This window comes from Haemorhous mexicanus, chromosome 2, assembly GCF_027477595.1.
Source record: "Haemorhous mexicanus isolate bHaeMex1 chromosome 2, bHaeMex1.pri, whole genome shotgun sequence".
Lineage (NCBI taxonomy): Eukaryota > Metazoa > Chordata > Aves > Passeriformes > Fringillidae > Haemorhous > Haemorhous mexicanus.
The window spans coordinates 106,141,065-106,166,547 of record NC_082342.1 but is presented as its reverse complement, the minus strand read 5'-3'; the positions used below and the strand labels follow the sequence as shown (position 1 = coordinate 106,166,547).

The 25,483-nt window shown below is 44.0% G+C and overlaps 1 protein-coding gene across 2 annotated transcripts in view; it reads right to left on the bottom strand.

Annotated features, from left to right (window-relative positions):
- NHS (NHS actin remodeling regulator) overlaps positions 1 to 25,483 on the bottom strand; it is a 245,144-nt gene that overhangs the window by 23,346 nt on the left and 196,315 nt on the right. For both annotated transcript variants that reach the window (XM_059839830.1, XM_059839831.1), the window contains exons 2-3: positions 3,058 to 3,210; positions 772 to 905 (exon numbers count right to left, since the gene is read on the bottom strand). In XM_059839830.1, coding sequence (XP_059695813.1) covers positions 772 to 905; positions 3,058 to 3,210 — 287 coding nt within the window. The remainder of the gene's footprint in view (positions 1 to 771; positions 906 to 3,057; positions 3,211 to 25,483) is intronic.

The following is a 25,483-nucleotide window of genomic DNA, read 5'->3' as shown; positions in this document are numbered from 1 at the left end:
CAAAATTAGCTACTATGACACTTCTGTGAGTAAAACACCCAGAGCCACAGAAATACCAAAGTCCAGTTGAAGCCAGTGGGAATTATGGACCTAATCAGAGTTAAACTTGTCAATCTAGCACATTTCCCTTAACAGTGATAAATACCATATTGTCAATGCTAACTTGATTTCAAATCAGTGCAGCAGTGGCAAGTCAGCACAGATATGCAGGACCAGATCTTTAGCTGGAGTTCCTGCTTGGCTGGTAGCAAGGACATGTGTGAGTTATGAAACATCTAAAAAACTGCATGGAGATGAACATTGCCAAACAGGACTATGAAAAGTGTGGCTTCTTGTAGCTGGGGTCACGCTCCTGAAACTCCTGCTCACTCACAAGCCTCGAGCTGGCACTCAAAAGCCCTTGAACTCTTTGCTCCTGGCAATGTTAATGCCAGGGCTGAAATTACAGCACTTTCTGAAATTATGGGAGGGTCCTCAAAGTGCTACCTCTACAGCCTGAGTGGTGAATGTGGAGGATTTGTGGAGGAATGTGTGAATAAGAGCATATGCGTGCTGACTATGGGTAAAAAAGAAGAGGTTTCTGATTGAAAACTGCCACCCTGGGGCTGGCTGCTGGAAGCTGTGACCTGCATTTTGCTGCTGACAGTCTTTAAGGTCAGCTCTGTTGTACTGCATCAGCTTGGGGAGGAGACACTTGTGAAGCACTGCCACACCTGGGTCCCACCATGCCAAAAATGTATTTGTATGTGGTAGCTGTAGTGAAAGACTTACTGGTAGCAAATGCCGGTCCTTTATCGCTTGCCTCTTTTGGCTGCAGATTGCAGGGAAGGGAGGAAAGGGGGGAGCCACCACAGCAATGGGGCCCTGGACTTTTTGCTCTCTGTTATCACCTCGGCTTCGATGTTCTGTTTTGAATGAGAAAGAAGACACAAGTGTTTCAAAGTGTTAAAAACATACCAATATCTCTACTAACCGCACAACAGAGACAGGTACAGGACAATGGACTCCAAAGACAAAGGTTCTTCTCTTCCCCAGTGACTGGTACAAATCATCCCTGTTGCAGCTGGACATCTGTGTGCCCAGAAGAGCAATGCCCATACAGTGCACCCCAGCATATGCACTGCAGCTGAATTGCCCCCAGATGAGATTTATACCATTTATCCCAAGAGACAATGGAGCTATCTTCTAGGCACTCGAGACCCAAGGCCTGATTTCAAACAGGAATCTGCAGGTCCTATTGCCTTGAAATGTTGAGATGCAATAACTATGCCTGCATCCTACCCATATAAAATATATTACTCTTAGGGGAGAAACCAGAAACGCAGCTCCTGGGGGATTTTATTCCCTGGCTGCATGGCAGTGCTAGGTCCTGAGCAGTGGCTTGACATCATGAAGGTTGTTGCAGTGGTAATGCTTAGGTTCCAGCATGAAGGAGACAATCCTGGGAAGGTCAAGATCTGTATCCACAGGAGTCTTCCTTCAGCATGTGCTCACAATATTTAGTCCTCTTCCAGCATCAGTCCCAAGTCTCTGGAACCTTCCAAGTGAATGGGAGAATGGACTCATGGACTTTCCATCTCTAATTTTAAGTGACAGATAATTGGTGTTTGCATGGAGTGCTGCTGAAAGGAGATAACATATTCACCTCCTCCACTAGCTGTGGTCCAATCAACAGTATTTGCTGCTAGCATAGCTGTTTTCTGACCTAAAATTTCATTTTAATTGCTCCTGGTTAAACAGATAAAGAGGTAATGAAATTCTGATAGAGAGTTGCGACACAATAAACATGTTTAGAGTAAATTTCAGACTAAAATTTCATCTCCATATATGCAGTTATTTGGAAAATAAGATGAAAGCAGCACATGACAAGATGCCTGCTGAACCTGCACAGCTGCCATAAATTGTGGAGGATGGGAAATTGCCAAAACGAAGATTTGTAACTTTAAAAGGATGGGACATTTTCTGGAGCTGCCTTCACATGCTGCTGTCAGGATTTCTCCTGCCCACAAGATGGCAGGCGAAGATCAGCCTGGTTCTGGGACAATTGCAAAGCAGAGCTGCTGAGAATAGAGAACTTCTGCTCTACTCCAGCACTACTGTGGCTGCAATTTGGCTGTACCACTCTCCGCCATGCCATGAAGACATACTGCATCCACAGTATGTTCCTGACCTTAAACCTGCAGAGACAGTCAAATGTGGTAATTAATTGGAACATCTTATCCAGCTAACAGATGCTCTGCAGTTCTAAGTAATCGATTATTATTATAAGCTAATAACAGTAATAAATGAGCAAGGCAATTAGAGCTGTTGGTGCAAAACACTTCAAGACAGGAGGCTGCTGCTGAACATTTTAAGCGTGACCTGCATGGGTTTTCTCCCTCCTTATGGCACAGAAGAAAGATAGGCTTGTTTGCCTATTTTGTCTTATGTTCTGGTAATAATTTTCCCTTGATTAGGTTCCCAGTGAAAACTGGCCTTTCCCCATCTTTTGCCTTCCCCTTGAAGGGCTGTTGTAGGACCATCCAGATGTTTGCATCTAGTAAATTCTCTTTATGGCAGGAATCCAGGAGCCTGGTTATGACCCTGCTGCTCCTGCTTCCTCTCTGTATTGCTTTGAGACCACCAGTCTGCAGTTTTTCAGATGATGTCAGAAAATGTTCCCTAGCTTGGGAAGGGGAGACCTGCCCAACCCTTCCAAGCTGTCCAGGACATCTGTCACCTGACTTTTCAGCTGCCACTCTTGAAGGACACAGGCATCCTCCAGTATCATGCTAGGAAGCCCTGAGCAGATAGCCCAGTTTTTGTGGAAACTAATACCACAGGGCTCTTGTTTCAGCCCTTGTGAAGGGGGCTGGGACTAGATAATTTTTCAGGTCCCTTCAAACCCAAACCATCCTGTGATTCTACAGTTCTGTGATTCCTTAGCATGAGTACCTAAGCCCCAGTGTAGACCAGTGCCTACAGTTCTGTGGGCTTGTGCCTGAGCATCCTTCTGCTGCCTGGAGTGGACCATGGAGGAGTTTTGTGTGAGGAGCTGGAGCGTGGGGGAGCACCTACCTCTGCGCAAGGCTCGCAGGTGCTGCTTGGCGTGGTGGTGCAGCTCCTCCACGCAGGGCGGTCTGGTGGAGGGGAGAAAGATGTTCCTTTGCTGGTGCCAAGGTGCTCGGTAATAGACACTCAGTTTGCTCTCTGCATCAAGGTTGGAGACAGCTGTAGGATAAAAAATTGAGTGCAACATAAGACTTCCAGTCTCTCTTCCATCAACCTAGCTGAAAAGGAAAGGTTCTTGTTTGGAACTGCATTGTCAAGAACAGGCACTGGGTTTGGTACAGCACATTTATTCTCAATAAATTAGCAGCAAATATTATCTTCCCTGTGTTTCCACATCGAGTTATACCAGTTAGCCTTTAGGCAATGCCCTTTTACCAGATTGCAAATGGCACTATGGAGGCAAGCAGGTGAAATGATACTACATAGTTTTTTTATATAAAAGGACAAAGGGATAATAATTTTATAGACAGCAAAACAAAATGCAAAGAATCAGTCTTTTCACAGTGAGATTTTGAGCAAAGGCAGTGGGAGGAATAGGTCTCCCATTTACTCATTCTCCTGCCAATGTGCTCTTTCACTACATCCTGTTACACACAAGTAGTTTCTGAGACAGGTTGCTAGTTCACTGCCTGCCAGGGCGTAACGACTGAGATTAACGGCTTGCCCTGCCGAGAGACTTTGACTGTCCCCCATCAAAAGAGGTTTCTTTAACAGACAGGGACTTCTGAGGGACAGGAACACTTCAGTTCCTCCAAAGAGAAATCCCAGAAGTCCGCCTCTGAAAATTATATTAATCAAGTCCACTAAAAGTTTGAGATAGTTTCTCGGGAGTGCTGGGACTCATGGGAGTCCCATGGACTATTCCCGGCCTCAGGGTACACAGTAGGTAGCATTCCAAGGGCTAAAGCAGGAGTGGAGGGCCATGGGAGATGCCAGCACTCTGCCCCAGCCAGCAGCAGGGAGCAGGCTCATCCTCAGCCTGCAGAATGCAGCAGAGCAGGTGGCACATCCTCAGGGCTAGGCTTGTTCCTTCTGCCACAGGCACCAATACAGACAGGCTCCAGTCTAACGCCAAGGAGCTGCTGCAGCTGCTTTGCTCGCAGGACAGCACAGTGTGACACAGGCACCCTCCTGCACAGGAGGTACCTCCTGGGCTTCCCTTCCCAGTCAGCAGCCAAAGAACCAGTGTGCCTCATGCTGGTCCCCCGCTGGCCATGCACTACTCTCCTTTGCATATTTGAGGGTCTCATCTACTTTCCTGCTTGTGTACTCTCTTAGCTCTTTTGAGGAGTAGCCAGTGCACCATGGCAGAGAATGGCTCTTTGGTGGAGATGCTTTGGTCTTTCTTGTTTTGTTGCTTTCTTTAATGCAAAACAACATTCAGTCAGCCTGAAGGCAGATCAGTGCTTTGTGTAGAGAAAGAACTGGGAAAGTACAGTTGGAGAACAATGAAGGAGCAGACAGAAGAGGAGAAACCTAGGAACCATGGTGTCATGTGTGGGATAATGAGAGACTATCAGTTTCTTTGATTAGAAAAAAAACCCAACAATTCACCAAAATTTGTGGGTATCATGATGGAGGCGGTGGTATGGTATGATGAACAGACCTTCTGAAGCTCAGGTTCTCAGAGCTTTGGCAAAAATGAAAGGACCCCAAACTCTCTGTCTGGCAGGGAGCCTTGCCTTGCTTATCAGAGGATTTTTGCAGGTGGGGTTTCAGTCATTTTTCAGCAAATTTGTAGTGCTGCTCCATGCGACTGGCATGGTGTCAGTGCAAGGAATGGCACTGGGGGGAGAAAAAAATGATAGAGGAGGAAGGTAGCAGAATGAATGATGGCAACCTGTCAGTGCTTGTTCATCATGAGGATTTACTAATTAAATTTTTGACATTGCAAAAACATAATGTTGCCAAATTGCAGGGAGAGCTTTTGATGGCTTGTCTGTCTGTTACCACTGCAGTAGGGCAATACCTCACTCACAGGAGCTGATTTTATATCTCCTTTACCCCTTGAAGGTAACAAAGCACTATGTCTGTTTTACACACAAGGTACTGAGACACAAATGCCCTGGTCCTGTTCTGAGCCACACTTCCTCCTTGGGAATCTCAGCTCAGGACAAAATTTTGAACACAATAGTAACGATACCCCACCCATTCTTTGTATTGCCTAGGGCATGTGATATTCGTGATCACATAATGTACCCTGCAGGCTAATCAAAAGGCAGGCACAAGCAGTTCCTTCCCACTCCCAGAAAAATCTGTCTAGACTGAAGTGCCAGTAGTTGTCTGTGATGAATATCAGTAAGTGAGTGGAAAGTTTTACCTACTTACGAAATTTTCAGACATTTCATCAGACTAGAATAGATTTTGCTGCAAAATTTAGCTTGTAGAAAGCTATTTTGGCCTTGGCAACAGTGTTTTACAAATAGGAGTAGGAGTTGGGTTAATATACTTTGTGGGAAACTTCAAAATGAAACCAAATTCATGCAAGCTCTGCTACACACCTACTGTTGCAGACACATGTTGCTGTTGACAGATGAAATAGCATGACCTCTTAGCCACCCAGCAAGTCTTAGCACCCTTAGCCAGCAGAGCTGTGCACAGTGCTGTCCCAGGAGAAAAACCACAAACATTGTTTATCTTCAAATGATAGAGCATTAAGAACCTTACAGTACCAGCCAGCACCCATCCATGTCTTCTCACCTTTCCCTGCAGGATCTCTGATTCAAGGTAACAGGGAATATACCCCCCTGACACCAAGAAAACAGAAATACTGCACAATACTTGCTGAACTGACCAGTCCTTTAAAATACTCCAAAGCTGGAGTGGATTTCCTAGGAGGTCCAGAATAGAAATTAAAAGTGCTGGCAAAAAAAGCTACAAGGGGATGAATGTTCTCAGCCTGCAGTGGGGAAGAAGCTCAGAGGGAGAGAGAAGCACTGGGTAGGGTGGAGGACAATGCTGGCCCACGGATAAGTAAGTATAAACCCACAATGAATGCAGTGAGTCTGGATGTTTGTGGAACGCCATCCCAAACTCAGAGCAGCAAAACTCGGAAAAAAACTCCTGGAAAGAGGTAAGAGGGGAAAAGCTAACCAGTGAGTAAAAGCCTGCCAAAAAAAGACCTGCTTCCATTCCATTCCTTGCACATTGTCCTTTGCATGTCCTTCCCTGTCCTTTGCACATTGCCTGTTCTTCTGCAATGACATTTTGCCTGGCCCTCACTGATTGCCCCTGGGAACTGGGCACCATTGCTGGGAGCTGAAGCCAGAGGATGCAACCACAGGAGTGGCCTGTGAGCTTTAAGGACTACTGAACATCTAATTTTCTTCACAGGACTGAATCTCTTACTTCCACTAAAAGAAAAAAGCCACCCCTGTGGCAGGGTAATTCAGCAGACAAAGGCCACTGGGCTAAGATCTAGAAGAAATGTGCAGTCAAAGCTTTACCATATGCTTCTACTAGGAGCTGGCATCAAATAGTAAGACTCCCTATATCTCTGTTCTGTGAAATGAGGATAAGGTATCTCTTTCAGCCAGCACTTCCTTTACTCAGTGTTTTACACTGCAGGCTGTTTTTACAATGCTGAGCCTGTGCGTGGCTGTAGCCCCTCAGCATCGTCGTAACATGCATAATAAATAAAGCAATATAGAAACTGTAAAGCCACAGTCTTTAAACGATTAACAGCTGGACATCACACTGAATGAGAAAAAAAGGCAATACAGAGATAGGAAATGTTACATTTCAGGCATCAGATATAGTCTGTTAACATATTTTTAGTGTGTGCTTTGATCAATTTAGACTATACAAGTGAATCATATAAACTATCATTTCATTTAATTCCTGAGTTAAAGTAATTGCTGTGGGGTTTTTTTGTTTTGTTATTTTGGGGTTTTGGTTTTTTTTGCTTTGGTTTTTTTTTTTGTCTTGTGAGATTACAAAATGACGAGACCATTTAAATGGATTCTCTATTCCATTCTGGGGATCCATTAACATTGGCTGGTTTCCTACAACCAATGTCAAACAGATATACACTAATGGCTGTTCTCAAGAGAAGATTCTTGAAGATTTCGAAATAGCTGTTTTATTGAAGTTGATCATATTTATCACTTACAGATCCTTCTCATCTTCGCATCCTCTCATTCTCTCCCTCTTTTAGCCAAGCAGAAAAAGGATCCTGCTATAGCAGAGCTGGATGTGGATGCTTGAAGGTTGTGCGGCTTTAGTGCACTCAGGCGTGCTTGTTCTAATAATAACACCACAAAGGGCAAGCAAGAAAGATTTCTGCTCTATTTATTTGATAGATCCAGGGGTTTCCCCCCACAACTCCGTCTGTTTCTACAGACACTTGCCTCCCCCCTTCCCAGACCCTTCTGTTTCTCAACTTTCTATTATTTCTGTGTGTATTATAGTTGCTATTACCTGTCAAGGGAAGAAAGAAAAAAAGATAATTTCCGATGTTTCCTGGTTCAGAGAGAAAACACGATTTGTTGTAAGGTGTGAAGAAGTGTGCAGCCTAGAGGGAATTGGAGCAGCGAGCAAGGAAGTTGCCTACATGTGAAGGGCCAGCACCCGGAGCTGTCAGCCCTGAATTCTGCACAGGCAAAGCTGAACTGGCAGCTCCCGACTCCTTATTAAAGTAGCCAGGTTCCAAAAGACAAAACCCAGAATTAGAAAGGATCAGACTAGTGAATAAGCCTATTCCAGAGCCCAGTTTTGCTTAAGAGAGGCTGTAATGAGCCAAGCCCTTTGCAGGAGGCAGAGGTGCTGGGGGCTGTACACTTATTGAAACGCCACCTCTTTGCACACCCTGCTGCAGGGGTGCAGGATGCCCCCAAAGGTTACTTGGCCAGCAGCCCCATGCCAGGCTCTGCTTAGGAAAGTGCTTCTTCTCCAGCATTAAGGTGGTTGACCTGTTATTTTAGCATTTGCCATTTTTTCTAGCTATTTCATGTAAAAATGGTGACTTTTTCTTGTGCGATTCAATGTCATAAGAAAGCTGAATGTTCATCCAGCTTTGCATAAATAGGCCTATGCCAGCAGCAGCAGAATTCAACGTGATCAGCCTCTTCCTCAGCTACTGCCCAGGTCACCAGTGAGTTACTGCCTGCTGTGTTTGTGTGCAAAACATTGCAAGAAAATTAATTCTGAGGAAGACCAGATTATTTCAAAGACTAGGCAGCCTGGCAGCACATCCAACTTCATCATGCAATTTAGTGCATAAATGTTTCATTGAGGCAAGTGCTGAGTGTGATGTGAATTTTATTTATAGCCAGCCCTGTATGTCCCAAATGTACGCTTCCCCCAATGTACTCATATAACCACTGGAGCACCCAGGGGGTTTAAGCCTACAACACTGGTGAAAATCTAGAGTTGCTTCTTTGCTGTTCATGTCCCACATCCTACAGCAAGCTCAGTACTTTCAAAGTAGCTCCCTCTGCAGCTGCCACTTCTCAGTGACGGCAAAGAGAGTGCCAGGCTTACCCAGCAGGGACACCGGAGTCTGAAGCTCCTTGAAGGTGGGAAAATCACTCTGTTTTCAACAATTGTGTTCCCTCCCAACCATGCATATATGTAGACATTTCCCTATTTGCCAGTGCCAAACCCCACCAACAGGAACTGCAAGTAGCTATTTGGATGAGCTACCTTCCTGTCCCATCTTTATTAACAATTGAAAGATGCCCATGCAAAGGGAGTGTGTTGGTGGGGCTGCTGTTCATTGCAAATAAGGCTACTGGCTTGTCAGCTTTTCCAGCACCCAGCTGAACAATAGCAACTTATCATAACTTCAGTGACTACACCTACAAGCATGGGTATACACACAATTTCCCTCATACCTCTAGGAGAAAGTACCAAGTGACTGCAGCTAGAAACTTGGACATACCCCAGTGCCCTTGGAAACCCTGGTCACCCTGGCAGGGGCAGGATGCCATGCTCTTTCCCCACCAAGTCAGTGCCAGAGCAACACCTGACAGTGATGGGTTTCTCTTCTAAACCTCTTTTGCTGGGGCAGGGACATCAGATGACGGGAATGTGACAGGCACTCTGGTTCCTTGGCACTGCTGAGGCTGCTGAGGACCATGCCTGTGCTTCCCAGTCTGTCTCTTCCCTGGGAAGCTGTGTGTGGACAGTTCAGGACAAGTGAGAAATGAGGCAGGTCTTCACCGAGCTTCTAAGCATATCTCTCATGTAAGATAAGAGATGCTAAACTCAGTGAAAGAGAAAACTGCATGCCAAACCCCTTGTGTCCTCACCAACCAAGTACATCCTTGGGATTTGTTCAGGGTCTGAATAGGATGCCCCCATCCTTGGCCACATCTTTTGTTCCTGTTTTCCTGATGTATTCTGTCATTTGTGAGGGTGCTGTTCAGGGCAGACATTTCCCTTTCAGTCTTCACAGTGCCCACTGTCACAGGGCCATGTGTGACTGATGACCCACTTTAGATGGTTTCCTCCTTGGCTACTGCTCTCTGGGAGCCTGTGCTGGAAAACACGGTTTGTAATGGCCTCGTGCATCATTATTTCTTACTGCTCTTATCAGGGCAGAAATCCAGAATATTTCTGAAGAGTTTTTGTTTTGTGCAACCTGAGTTCAGGATGGATGTGAGTGGAAAGCTCCAGTGACACAGACCCCGAGTGATGGTTTGGGCAACCGGTCTGGACCTGAAGCCTGGATCACCACATCTGCCCTGCCACTGGCACTTGCACATGCAAATCAAAGGCAGTGCACTGTGTCTATGCAGGCTGCACCTGCCCTCCAGAAAAACAAGAGGGGAGACATGACAAAACAAGTTAAGTCTTTAGCTGCATGTGGGCAACAGCATGAGTACAATTATTATTCTGTTCTGCACTCATGGACAGACAATTTAGCAAATATTTCAAACTCAAGCAAAAAGGCAGAAACCTCATTGACAGCAGAATCTGTTGAGAAAGACCACAATCTTTTATGCTTTTTGTATTGTTTTATTTCCTGCCAATACAGTGAAACCTCTCATATTTCAATCACAGTTTCTTAGCACATCCCTGTGGCATTTTCCTGCCTTCCATTATGCTACACATGGAAAAAACAGCTATTCAGGAGAAAAAAGGGCAAGTGGGCAAAACCCGTATTTGGCATTCAGGTAGCAGGAGAGATTAAGATACTGGAAAGCATATGATTTGGATGTCATTTCCATGAGCAGATCCCTGCATTTTGCATTTACCTGATGTTTGGTTGACTGGCACAACAGACATAATTCAAGAGGGCTGGGAGGCGTGTGGTTCTTAGACACGTAAGAAGATTAGGCTGTTAAGCAATATGCACTTATGTGAAGAGTACCACATGCTAATCCCATTCTTGGCTTTGCTGCTTTCAATCACTGCTGGTGGTGTTTGAACATAATTTAAACTGCTTTTCCTAACTCTGTCAAATATGTTACAGTGGCCAGAATGGAACTTCGTATTTCAAAGTATTTCAAAGCTGTCGCTGCAGGATAGACAATAACCTCTTAGAAATACAGAGTACTTTACATGTTCAGGCCTTCATTCCTGTGAAGTTTCTCTAGCCAGCCACTTCTTCCTCTCCTTTTATTCCTGTTCTCAGGTCTATGTTTTACACAGCCTCCAAGAGTGCCCAGCAGGGTAATGGTAAAAGGCAGACAACATGGCAGTCCTGCCTGGCAAGCTTAAGGCTGCAATCAGGTCAATTATTCTGCTGGAGTATTAATTTAATATTCAATTCAGATTGCTGTCGTGCTCCATGAGAAAATAAAGACGTAACTAGCCAGTAAAATAGTGAGGGCATAAACAGTCTTAGAGAAAAACCCAAACCAGAACTATTTTAAGGTTACTGGACCTAATGATAAGGATTGATTGTTACAGCAGGGGTGATGTGACATCCCACATACACACACATGTCTATGTATTTGTGTACACACACACACACTCCAGAGCATGGAACTGAAATCAGTGTCCCAAGAGAGCCCTCTCAGTCCTACATGCCTAATTAGTTAAAAGCACTTCTTTCAATTTGACACACTTTCAGTGCTTGTCAACACAGATTTCTTCTTGTGTTGGCCATTCACATTATTCCCACTCTGGATATGCAGCAAGATGAAGTCTCTTATCTCCAGCAGTGTAGTGTGTGGTCCTGATAACACACTTTGTAAGTATACTTTTAGATATCCTTTGCAATTCTCTCCCACTGCTCTGCTATTTTTCTCCTGTACTGACTCAGCCCAAATCACCACTAAGCTTGCCTGAGTTGCTCCAGCAGGTCACCATAATGCTTTCCTTTTTATCACAGAGAAGTGCGCTGTTCACTGTGATGTTGCTCTCAGATCAGTCACCTTGATTTCACATGCCAGCACTCAAGAACAAAGCTCTACAAAATTCCTTTACTATTCTACCTACCTTAGTTAATGCTTACCATCAGGATCTTGTGGAAAAAAAAATGAAAAAAAAAAAAACCCATCCTATAGACAATTTTATGGTAGGTCAAACTGGTTTTTTTTGGTAGGTCAAACTAGGTCAAGCAGTTTTAGAGTATCCTGCCTATTTCTGTACTCAAAACATTCAATTCCCCTGCATATTTCTGTCTGAATATTTGCACCTAAAGTGGTCGTTTTCATGTAATAGCCTTTTGACTCTATGCTGAGCATCTTCTTTTCAAGAAGAGCAGAGATTTGGTCATTGCATCTCACCTATTTCCACATCAGCCTCCACAGGATGAACAACCTCTCCACATTTGTGAACATGGAGACCATCAGTAAAACATCATGAACCTTGAAAAAGCACACTGGAAGATGACACTAAACAAAGAATATGCTGTAAGAGTCAGATGACTTATTCCAAGTACAGCAAATGTATTACTGTTTTCCTTGATATTTTCAAAAACTACAACCTTCCATCTAAGCTCTAAGACTTAGTCTCCATGCCTTCTCTTGATTCTCAGAAGCAGCATTTAGAATCAAAGATGCCATTTGGCACAGAAAATGAATGAGCTGGGTCCCTCTTCCCTTCCACTGGCACTGCCCCTAGGCTGAGGAATCAACCCCCCAAGAGTCAGGAACAACAAGCCATGTGTTAGGAGATGGTGGTTCATATTTCACACTTCTTCCTTCCCCTCAGTCTTTTTCAGTGGGCTTGGCTAGATGCCCTGAATGCCAATTAACTGCAAGTTGAGGTAAGTAGCAACAGTTTCTTCCAATTCTATTGTGTAAATACTATGCAATACTATGTAGATAAATACTATTACAGCATGTCCCTTCAAATTACTCACAGCCCTTCAGGGGAAGACAGAAAGTCAAGCATCTCAGGGGGACCAAAAGCAACTATTTTTTTTCCTTCCTGTGGCTCCATAAGTCTGTTTTGCAGAGGGATTGAGAGACCCGGCTCTGTCTCTCTATCCCTATCTCAGAATAGCTTCCTACCCAGAATGGTGAGGCAGTGTGTTTCTTTGGCAACAAAAATCCCACACACTCCTCCACAAGGTCTCTCTGGTGGCCCAGAGCTGGCTGGCACAGGGGTGCAGTTACAGACACAACCAGGATGCAGCTCTGGGTTCTTTCAGTACAACTCTTCCCCAGTCTCAGTAGAAACCCAAGTCCTCCACTACCAGCCTCCTCTGGGATCTTGGGAGGCTCTGGCCTCCCAAGCCATTTGCTTGAAGCCCAGTTTTAGACAACCATCTGAATCAGCCCACAAATCACAGAACCACAGACTGGATTGGGCTGTAAGTGACCTTAGAGATCACCCAGTTCCACCTTCTGTGGGCAGGAACATCTTTCATTGGACCAGATTGCTCTGGGCCAGGAGAAGGGTCCCCTTTCCAAGCTGTCCTTCCCCAGTGCCACTTCTGACAGGACACTTATGTTAAACATTACAGCAAACTGGGCTGTAAGAGTTCAGAGAAGCACATTGAGAACAAGGCCAGCTGAATTGCAAGGTTTCATTTCTTTCATTTGAAGCAATAGGGAATACAGTCCTATTGTTTGGTAAGGGGAAGGAGAGTTGCCTGAAAATAGAGATTTATGCCCCTTTCACTTCTATACTTTCTCAAGGGAATTGTTTTTAATGAAAAAACCTGATAGGATTTAGGCAAGCTTAGAATTCTTGTGAGTCCCTTCTACCCATTCTGTGATGCCCAGCCCAGGTTCCTGCACCCCTCGCTGCCAGAGCTCCAGCTCTTACCCAGGAATTGCAGCCTCTCCCCTCCAGGCCTTTTGGGTTTGAAATTTGCCCTTAATCCATAAAGCATGGATGTGTTAAAATATATGGAATGACCTGTATTACTTACAGGACTTTCTATACACAGACAAAAAGTCTTTCTATACAAAGACACCAAGATACACTGGGTGACTTTTTAAAGAAACCCATCCAGACAACATTTGGAAACTCTGTCAGTGATGTTGTATATCTAGACTGCAGGATGAATAACTTATGTCAAGATAAATTATTTTCTCACTGTTGCTATTATTTGAATAACATGTTCTCAGCTTACTCACCTTAGGCACTAAAATTTTTTCTGCAGACTTGCACTGTTTTTTCTACTGTATATCAAGCCCTTGCTTACCTCAAATGGTCCACAAGCCTCAAATGGCAAATGCCAGCTTGCAGATTTAACCAGGAGGTGGGCATTGGTAGCTGTGTCCCCTTGCATGTCCCTGCAGAGGTGCAAACCTGTGGCCATGCCAGCTGGGAGCCCCTATGGCTCACTCTGACCCACTAACTCCCACTTGGAAGGGAGACATCACAGCCAATGGCAACTAGTACATAAAATGCAGCATGAATTAAGCTAAAATGAATTTTAAATTGTTTACTCCTTTTAAAGTGTTGTAGGGTGTTAATAAAGATCATAACATAGGCTAAGCTTCATTGTTATGGCTAATATGGTCTTATGAGCCCAAACCATATCCCATTGTCTGTGCTCACATTTATGCTATTAAGCCACATATTCATGCTCAAAACTTAATTGAGTTCTGATGGGGTTTCTGAAAAGCCACATCTGCTGAAGAGCTTCAGGGTTTGTCAGAGGCTGCAGGGGTGTGGACCACTCTCTGGTGAGAGCTGTCATCCAGCACATTGCTGCAAACAGCTAATTCTTGCACATTTGCAACTCCTCTGCTTTTGTGCATGCATTGGACCCAGAACAGGGCAGCTTTCAACACATCAGCTCTAGTACAGCAAATACACAGGGGGCAAACAACTGCTCCCTTAATGTTCATATAAAATTATTACCTTTTAAGTGTGGGCAGACATTTTATTATGACCATGTACCAACCCCTGCACACGAAGAAGAAAACCAGAAGGCATGGATGAAATGGCCACATTTCATTGCATCCAGTGAAAACCAGAGCAGAAATGTCAGGTGTCAACACCTACTGGCAACTATCAAATGGAATGACTGCACTGACAGCAACACTGGGCAGGAAGTCTTCAAACTCTCAGCTGTAAGCAGTGATGAAAATTAAATAAAACTAATCTGCAGGAAATAAGCTTGGAAAAAAAAAAGCCCACAGGAAAAGAAATTTAACTAGGAAATACTTTCAGGAAAGGACTAAGGCAAGGAACAAAGGAGAGCAGGGAGAAGGGCATTGGGAGAAGGGAGAATTGTCATTAAAGTTATCATGCAGAAAGTATAAGTTAAAAGTGGGGTCACTGAGTAGCAAACAGAGTTTGACCTTAATGTATTGTGTATCAAGTGGAATGGTGAGTCAGGGAAGAGGGCACTCCAGGGACACTCAGATTTATTCACTATGAGCAAAGTTGACAATATTTCCAAACATAAAGAAGCACACAACTGAAAGTAATCACAAAAGTTACTTTCCTCAGGGGAGATTTGTCTCCCTGGAGAATTTCTGTAGCTAACAGAATGGCTCCTCACTGATTTTGAGTACAAATGAGCCTCAGAGAGACCTGAAGAGTCCTCTAGCAGCACCTGTCCCCCTCTGTTCACTGTGGAAGGACCATGATAAGACTGACCATGACAAGACTGACTGTGAGGAGCTGACATGTTCTGTCACCACCAGGCACCAAAAAGGGGAGACTTCACCTTTATGGGGTAGCAGGGCTGCCTACTTGTAAACAAATATGAGTCTGCAAAGCTGTGAATGGGTCCTCACATTTAGTTGTTGAATATATTTAATGACAAAGTGTAAAATTTGGTCCCAGATAGGCAAGCTACCAAGGCAAAAGGTGAGTTTTAACTCAAAAGGTAAAGCATTGCCTGAGAAGCTGAACAAAATATATTCATTTTTATGAAGGAAGGGATAAACACACTCATAAACGTGACACCATAGGCTGGGTCAGGTGCAGTTTTGCTGTCCTTACTCTGTCCTTCCTGAGTCATGGATCTGCCTGACTTCTCTGGACCCTCCAGCTATGCCAAGACATCAGGTCTGGCCCTCATTACCCCCCTCCCACTTCACTGCCTTCTCTTCTCTGCCCCTCTCCTTTCTGTGTGGATTTTCCAAGTGGTGTTAAAAAAAGGAAGTGCTGGAAGAGGTGCCAGACTGCTCTAGAGGCTGAGATGCTGTACTTGCTGAACAGTGAAAGGCAGACACCCACAGATCCAGCAGAGCCCTGATCTGGCAGGATCTGGGAGGGGGGAGGTGGCAATTGCTCCTCACATCCTTTCAGCTCCCGGAGCATCTGCCAGCACAGGCTGAGGGGGAGCCACCCCTGCCAACTTTTTTTTTTTTATAATATGGATCTTGTTCCTAAAGTCAGAGACATTTTATATACAAATACAGATCAGTTCCCTGCCATCTGCTTATTTCTATGTAGCATCTAAAGCATCGTAAGGGTGTTACAGGGAATATGAAAACAAGGTCTTACCTCTGCTGCTGAGCTTAAAAAAAAAAAAAAAAAAGGAAAAAGAAAAAGGAGAAAATATAGGTGTTGGTATGCAGGGAAAAGCTAAGAACTGAGACAGCATTTTCAGTCGTGGTTGCCTGGGCTGCTGTTGTTTGTGGATGGAGTTTGGCCTGATAGGTGGGTATGCTGTCACATCCCTGCTCTGGGCCTGGTGCAAGTTACCTCCTGGCCTTCAGCAGCCATCCCTTGTCCTGCCAGGGACCTCCCAGCCTATTCTACTTGTGTGTCTTAAGAGCATAAATCACCCTTTATAATAAGCATTTGCACATACAATTACAGGCCCTGCATTTCATGTGCTGGTCCAGGAGTACCTCACTGGTGGGTCTATTTAGTGTTACACCCTTACAGATAAAAGTAGTCCTTATTCCCCACTAGGATGTGCTCCAAACCTTTGCAGATGAGCTGTGGTTTGTACTGCCCAGGCTGCAGTTTTGGACCCATAAAACTAGGTGGTCCTACAGCACAACCAACCTTCACCATGTAAAGGCAGCTCCAAAGCACTGCACTGGTGGTTCATGACTCAGACTTCTCCCCCCATGGTCAGTATAGAAAAAAGAGCCAGGTTGCCTGGTCCCACCAGAGCCCAGACCCACACAGCACACAAGAATTCACTGATCATCTGCCACAGTCATTATCATTCAAGGATTTTTATCTACTGCATTTAAATATAGCTAATTCTGATAAATCAAAATTGTTTCCCTCAGTTGCCAGTTCGATAATTTCATCTTCATGTTATTCACATTAGTAAGTTTTGATTTCCTCTGGGATGCAGAACATTTTCTCTCAGTAAGTGAGGGTGAGGTCTGCTTGGCAAGGTTTTTGTTACACCTCAAATTTCTGAAGTTTGGGTATTGTAATACTTAACATATTTTCATTACATCCAGAAAAAAAAGGGATTCTGTGCAAGAGCACAAAAGAAAAAAATACCTAAAAAGTGCAACCACCACTTTTAGCTAAGAAAATGGCATTAGGCAAAGACTAATTTAAATGCTTTTCATTTGAGTTATCCTTTATCCCATCTATTAACATCCTGGTTCCTTCTGTGCTTGTAATATTGCACAACAACAACACTTCACAAATACCACATTGCTTCTTCACTCTAAAAGGGCCAGAGCAACCTCTGCACCTCTCCCTGTTTTTGGCTAACTGTTACACATACTTCTGGGATGGGAAAGCTACAACAAAAATTCAGCCCATCAGAATAACTTATCTAAACTTTGAAGATTCTCATTTAGAGTCATACAACAACTTCTTTTGCAGATAGTTCTACAGGACAGTGGAACAATTTCCAAGGCTTTAAGAAAGTTGTATCACTACTGAAGTTACAGCCACATCCACGATAACTTATGACTATATGACAAAGGGAAATATTTGCTAAAGGGGTGGTGTAAAGACACTCATCTTCCTTCCCCTTTGATGCTCTTCTGTGGACACTCAGTGAGTTTAGGGATGTTGCTCCAGAAATACTGCAGCTAGAAGAAACCAATGATAACCAAAGCACCAGACATGCCTCACAGAAATAAGCCTTGAAAAAGGACTGTGGGCAGAAACACCTTTATCACCCCATTCATGAACCACAGAGACAGATATGTGCCCAAAGCTGGGCTTATTCATATAATCCCCAGGGCAATTTTTGTGTTCAGAAACTCTTTAATTTGAGGGCAAAATGACAATAATTTGTTGCCTACCAGAAAGCACAACTTTGCAACAGCACTGTCACTGCAGGGTTTGTGTTGATTCATTCATCCCAAAAGGAGAACAATGTCTCTTCCTCCAGCCATGTCCATACTCACCCCAGACTCCCTGCCATGAGCTGAAGCCCCATTGAACTACAGCTCTTTTCCAGCCTTTCAGCTGTCACCATGCCCAGCCATGCTGAAGGGGGCTCAAATAATCAGGTAAATAATCCTCCATTAACATGAAACCAGGGAGACTTGGGGCTAGCTGTCCATCAGATACATATCTCAGCAGTACCTAACATAGCCAGGTGTCTACATAACACTGGTTTTAATATTATAGCTGGTGATGACCAGAGTTTCATTCTGCATTTCAAACTAGCAATCTTCCACTTGGACTAGATGATCGTGGTGGAAGGCTCCTACCAATTGAAAATATTCTATTCTATTCTATTCTATTCTATTCTATTCTATTCTATTCTATTCTATTCTTTCTACCATCATGACAAACACTGCTAATTTTATACCTAAGCTTCAAATTCATGGTATCTCCCAGTCTGAAAACTCACTGCATGCAGGACCTCTGTAGTACTGTGCTGGGAGGTCATGAACCAGTAGAAGCCAGTGTATTGTGCATATGAGGCAGTGACTGTGTTATCAGTGACTGCCCAGCTGTGTTATCTGGGGTCATTTCCCACTCTCAAACTGTGAAAGTTCTTCAGGTCTGCATGCAACAAAATGACCTCTGTTTTTATACAGTACATTATACTGGCAGAGCAGCTGCAGCCATGCTGACAGAACTGCATTTTAGCAGTCAGTCTACTCTTTCCACCTCCATATTCTTCAAAAAGTACATGATGCTGATAAATGGTAGCAATGGCTTTGGCTGGCAGAGTTTTACTGGTTAAAGATCACATTCTTTTCAGAGCTTTGTCCCATACATTTGCACAAGCAGAAATTGAATTGTGAAGAAAATCAGCTTCAGTATATTCATTCAGACTTCTTATGGGGAACACAAGATTTTAGATTCAGACCACATGAAAGGAATTTTAAAGTGTGGGGCACTACAGCTTATACTCATAGCTTCATTGACTGCAATTTCCTCCCCTTGAGCTTCCCCACTTGACCTACAGAGTAAATATGTCTTCCCAGGAAGTAAAAATGTTCACCCAGGAAAAGTGGAAACCCTTTTCATGGGGTCCCAAGCTCTTCAGGGTTGCTTTCTTTGCCAAATCCTATTCTGATAGCCCACAGACCACAATTCATAATATAAATAATGTTTATTGCATCTCTTGAAGGTACCACCATCTGCACAGTGCCTCTCTTTAAACAGCTGCCAGAAGATCAAGCCAGGGCTCTGCCTGACTCCAAAAAAGTTTCCAATAATCCCATGGAGAATTCACTGTGATGCTGGCACCAGAAACAAACTGGGTCTCACAAGCTGACTAGGTCATGTAATCACCTTCCTGCAGAGAGGATCAGAGACTGCAACAAGGCCAGCCCAGGGCAGGATGACTGGTTTGGAAAACAAGCAAGGCTTACTGAAAGGATCAGGGCAGGGAAGATGGATTCCTGAAAAGTTGCCAGTAAGTGTAGGTGTTGTGAAGAGGCACCATAGAAAATGCAGAGGAAAAACTGCATGAATTGTAGAAAGTAGAAACCCAGTGCAAATTCAGAGCATGTGACTAGAGTAAACCAGACTGACACATCAGCTGGCCTTAGAGTAGGCTAAACACTTTCTACTACATTTATGCAGTTGTGTACAACTTACAGGCTTTTTTTTTTTTAATTTTGCCTCATAAGAATAGACACCTGGCACTGCCAAGGCAGAAAGGAACAGTCATATGTTGAAACAGAACAACTAAAGACAAAAGATTTTATCAAATTTGGGAGAACCCCTTTCCTCTCAGGTATTTGCTGGACTTCTCTAACATTGAAAGAGTGAAAAATTATGACAGGCAGGTTTAGGATGTAAGACAGAACAATCCTGGGCTGATCCAAAGAATCACTACTGAGCCTTCCATACATGCCAGAACTGGAGATCCTAAAGCACATTATCAGGATTAACACCTTTTCCCCACTAGACCCAGGCTGGTGACACCAATGCAGTGACTGAGCCTCTGCTCTGGCAAGACTTGATGCTTACAGAAAATCCCAAGATTTGGATTGGACTGTAACCTTGGAGTTTTGGAGTTGTCTGAGATTGGCATTACACGTCCATGCACATCATGGAAGGAAAAAGAAAGCACATAACTATTTGTGCAGGTTGATTTGAGGAGACTATCATTTAAGCACACCTTGTCTTTAAAAGGCTATTCAAGGTATTACAGTATTTTTTCTCATAGCACAGCTGCAGCATCTCCTATGTACTCTGCCTTCCCAAAATGCTCATTAACCCAAGCCTCACATCTGCTCTTCCTGCCATTCAAACTGCCCTAGTGCAAGGGAAGTCCCTTTCTTACAGATCATGAAAGAGCATCATGAGAATAAAATTCAGTCACGAAAACCTGAGAGGAATTCAGTTCAGCAGGAATTCAGTTCATACCACCAAACCTTGGTTTTTTACATTGTTATATGACACACTTACTGTTACACAGTTAATTAAAAGAAGTGTACAGTCACTGAACTTTTCTGAGCTGTAGTAAAAATGCAACCATGAGCTACAATTAAGTTCCTAAACCACTGATGGACAGGTTATAATAATTATTGCAGACTCATCTCAGCATTTGGAGTAAGACATTGAAAGTAAAAGGGCTTTGGTAGGGTGGAGCTGAGACAGGGGCTGGGACAAACAAAGTGCAAGGAAAATTGATCTTTCCCTTGGCAGCCTCCCTTACCATGGCTGTATTTGAAGCAGGCAGTCTGGAGCAGGGGTGTGGCAAGGTGGTCACACAAACACTGGCCTCACTGCTGGCCAGTTGCACAGCAGAAACCCTGGCATACAGTTGGGGGATATGGACTGGCTCAGGCTGCAGGCTGTCAGGAGCACAGCAGGTGAAGCTCTCCAAGGTCTGTGAGTGCTACCACAGCACAGGCAGTGAATAATACCTCGTCAGCAGGCCACATTATTGAATAGCAATAACTTTCCATAATAACTAATTAATGTCACATACAGACCAGACACTTAGAGAAAGTGCTATAGCTCTTCTTTCATCAAATTGCAGCGCTGAGGTCGAGCTTTATTCATCTGCTGGAGTGGTAGAAGAAGATACCTGCATGAGAGCCAGAACCTTCCCTTTGGCAGCTGTGGGCTCAATCAAGCTGTTTGGCACCTCCCCCAGCTCTGTGGTGCCATTACTTCTGTGGCCATCCTGCCTAGACAGCGAACTCCAGTGTATTTGGATATCCCCCACCTACCCCTGACATGTAATCCAGCTCTCACTCCCCCCAGTGACAACCCAGCCCTGCAAAAGGAGGCTCCCAGCAGCCCCCATCTTGGGCAGGGCTCACACCTCCCAGGAAAGCACTTCCTGGACCCACAAAGGTTCATTGGCAATCCTGAGACCCTAGGGAACCTCAGGAAAAGTTTATTTTGGCAGGCTCAATAATGTGGGCATGGTCAGCACTCTATCCCCTCACTTTCCCTGTGTACCAACAGGGGGACACATCTGTGACACTCCATGTCAAGCATGTTGCTTTTCATTCATAAAAGGCAGCCTTGTATCTTTAATCAGTTTGCCAGATAATAGCAAAGAAACAGTTGATTGTCTGTGTTATCAGACACTATTGGAAAAGTCTAGATAAGGATGCTGAACAACCTGGTCTTATTAGAATTCCACATGCAAACGCTTCCCCATAATCCAGAGTCATCTGTATCCCGGCAACCCTTTAAATTTCATTCTCACTGAATTGCCAGATCTTTATCAAAATATAATTACAGTCTTAATTTGGATGATAAATTTTGATTGCTTGTGCTGTGCCAAAAAAAAAAAATTGTCAGGTACACAAAAAAAATGAGGTGAAACTGTGAGATGTGAATCTGCATATTCTGACATTGGTGCATCACCTTTCTTCTTATCAAAAGTTTGGCTCTGATAGCTAGTAATGAGGTTATGTAGGGGTAAATAGGCAGGGACCTGCAAAGACAGTTTTCTGATGCCATCAAATGAAATTTGCAATAAAAACACGGAAGAATTTGAAATCTGAAGTTGCTTCTGAAGATTATGACTATTATGAGGATTATATACTATTATCCTTATGAGGTAAATTATGTGCAGCGCCGCTGTGCAAAGTGGAAGAAAACACTGGCTCTTCCTGAAAAAAGAAGAGATTGTGCAGAACTCACCTTTTGTCCCACTGTCTTGCCCTCCTCCTTCAATTACTGGCAGAAAACAGCACACTGCTTTATAGTTATATCCAGATTATATGGATAGTTACAAATATTTTTCCAAAACAAGTAGCCTAAAAAAAGTATCCCAGAGGAATATAACCACTGCCTACTCTACCAAGAGAGCCCAAAGGAGAGGAAATGGCCCTGCAAGCCATGGAGGTTACCTACTTTCTGACTTACAGAATACTGCAGTCCAAACCCACTTCAGTTTAACCCTGTTGAAATGCCAAGGGGCAAAGATATTACTCAGATGACAATGGCATAAATGCAATTAGACGTTTGACCTTAGTGTTTCTTGGTCACATGCACACAGTTGAACTAATTGCTAAATTTGGGGCTGGAAGTTCTTCTTTTCCTTCTTTTCCACAAACACACACTGAGTTATTTGCACTTTTTCTGCCTCCCTGAGAAGGATCCTTTACTAGGACAGATGTGATTTTGTCCCTTGAAAATTAATTCCTTGCCTCCTGTGGGGGCTTTGGGTACCCAGCCTTGGTCCTCTTTCTTATCACCATTGCATGCACCATAAAATACCTCTCTGACACACCTGTGAGCTTGACTTCATTCTCATGGAGGGTATGTTGTCCTCCCCTGAGAAGACCATGCAAGATGAGAACAACTGGAACAGTAAGTAAATTCCACCACAAAAGCATGCAGAAGGGTGACAGTGTAGATTGGAAGTCACACTGGGTCACAGTTACAGTATGAAATTCTGTAATTACAGTAATTAATTCTTCCTTGTGAGCAGTGGTCAGCTACATCACTCAGGTGAGGTCTGTTTCCCTAGTGCTCCACAGCCCCAGCACTCTCAAGAGACCACTCCAAACCAAATGTGATTTTGTCCAGAGCCTGATGTAAGCAAACACAGCTGCCAACTAATGGTAAAATTCAAAGCTCACTGAAGTCCAGAAAGATACTGCAACCTCTGCAGTCATGTCTGTGCCCTGGGTCCCATTCCCTAACAATCATGTCCATCACTGACACATCAGTAATGCTTTTGCTGACAGCAGCAGTACAAGGTTTTACAGCTGAGCGGTCTGAGGCATTGAACCATTCTCATCCCTTTGGTGGTAGGAGCTCAATGGGGCTAATACTGCAGTAGAAATGGAGGGCAGGAAGGAACCATGTGAGAATTGTCTGGTCTGTGACTTTTCCAACTCTAAAACACAGCTAAAATTAACAGCAAATAAGGTACCCACCTCCTGACACAGAAGATGTTTCTTATAGTGAATTTTGCCTGACGTGTGACCAAACCTGTCCTAAAAATGCCAAAATGTGAAGCCAAGTGTAATTCCACTACTCTAAAGTGGACTAAGTATTTTTAGTTCACCCCAATTTTATTATTCTTAAAAAGCCTAAAAGAAGAGCACCCTATAAGCTCCATAGGAGCCTGTCCCATTCTTTATTCCTCTTTGTGCTTGGAAAGGTCTTGCTAACCTTCCCCTGCTGCAAAGTCAGCTGGCTCCTAAGGGGGAAGGCTGCAGAAGCGGGCATGCTGGCTGCAGTCACATGCAGCTCCCCTCTTCTTTGGATATCAGACTCCATCTCTAGTGCCATAAATTTGCATCTTCTCACCTCAGATGAACTGAGCTGAGACAAAAATGCCAGAATTAGTGCCCTGGCCCAAAATCCAGAACTAGTTTTCATACCAGGCAGTGAGGGAAGTGGGAATGCCTAAGCCCCCAAAGGAGGATGATGAATAGCTGCTTATTCCAGATGCACAGTTCTTTGCTCTCCTTTAAAAAAATGAATTTATTTCCTTCTGGTGAAGGGTGCCATGCTAAAATCACAGGAAAACAAAGCTGCCTATCCACAGCAGCAGATTCAGCCTGGCACTAGGGAGATGGAAAGCTTCCATATGCCATGGTGACTGGTTCAGCCTGTTAACCATTCCCTCCACCTGCCAGGCACACTGCCCCCCACAAAAGTACTGTTAGTAAAGGCAAGCACACATCTGGGTGAAAACCAAGCTGAGAGGAACATGCCATTTTTAAAGCCTGGCTTTTGTCTCTGAGTTACATGTTCCAACACCAAGGCTAATGTTGAGAGGACTGGCAGGAGAGATTACCAGATTTACTCTTGCTCTGCACCATGGCATGTTGCAGGGGGAGGAGTCCAAAATGGCCCCTGTGATGGCTGCCGGCATCCTCACAACATCTGCTAAAAGAGAGGCTTATTCCTCCCGGCTACTCCTCAGTAAGAGCTTTCTCTAGGGCAGCAATGGATTCCTCAAGCCTTCAGCCACAGCAGGAACTTCCTGAAGGAACATTTCATATTCAGAAGGAATCACAATGTTCCTATTTCTTTCCTGACTCTTTCATTTTTGAGCCCAGATCTCCCATCTTTAAGCTCACAGTTGTCATGACAGACTACAGCAGGAGGTCTGTGGCAATCACATGAACATCCCAAGTTCCTAGTAAGCAAAACTGCAGTGTGGCTTCCTCAGCTGTCTTGAGCGTTCTGGGTGAAAAGACAAGCAAGTCTCACCACTGGGAAATGGAATCCCAGGGAGGAATGTGACAAGCCTTCCAGAGACAAATGGACTTTTGGCATTACACCCTTTGCCTTTGGACCCAGCATCATCACAACAACCACAAACCCAAACTGTAACGGTGATACCAGTAGCTGAATACTTGGATATAAACTGGGGATGCTTTTCACTGCCCACCATTTGGGCTGAGACACTTTCCCCTTGAGAAACCTGTTTTGACAAACGTATTTATCTAAAAATGGCTTGACTGCTTCTGCTGATTCCAGGAACCAGAGACAACCCTCTGTCCACAGCACAGCCTGGCATCCCAATGATTTCTATGGAAGACAGCAACAGGGCAAATGCAGTGGAGGGAGCAGCACACAAGTGGTTAATGCATGCCATGAAGAATTATATATACATATACTGTCTAACATAGCCAGAATCTTTTATGTTGACATTTTCCATTCAGTGCCACTAGAATTAAAATGCTCATAATAAAAACCTGCCAATCAAAAGCATAGAAATTATCACCCAAGCAAAATTTATTTCTGTCTAGATAGTTGACCAGAAGTCTTTTTGCCTCCTGAAAGCAACATTAATGCCATCCATTACAACAACAAATGCCAGTCAAGTCCCTTTCCTTCCACCTGTGATTTTAGAAGTACATTTCCTGTGCAGAATGCTGTCTGCTTGGCAACCTCTGCATTTCCCCTCCTGATGAGTAGCAGAAATGCTGCATGCTAAACTCTCCTGTAATGACATGGATTCCCACATCACTGAAAAATTCTCAAACTACCCAGGAAAAACTTCAAATAACCTGCAAGGTATTTAAAAAACCAGAGGCAACAGCGAAAGTCAAACCCTCAAAACATACAGAGAGAGAGAGAGAGAGAGAGAGAGAGAGAAAGAGAGAGAAAGAGAGAGAAAATAAATGCCCTCTGCTTGATCCAAAATAACAGAACAGCTCTGCATAGGAAAGAAAATTCATTACCATTGTGGGAACCCTCAGTCATTTAGAGTCTCCAGTCAAGGCTGAGAGCCATTCTGAGACTGCAGGTTTTTCCTTTAACTTCACTCCCCAGCTCTGAGAGGAACCAGTTA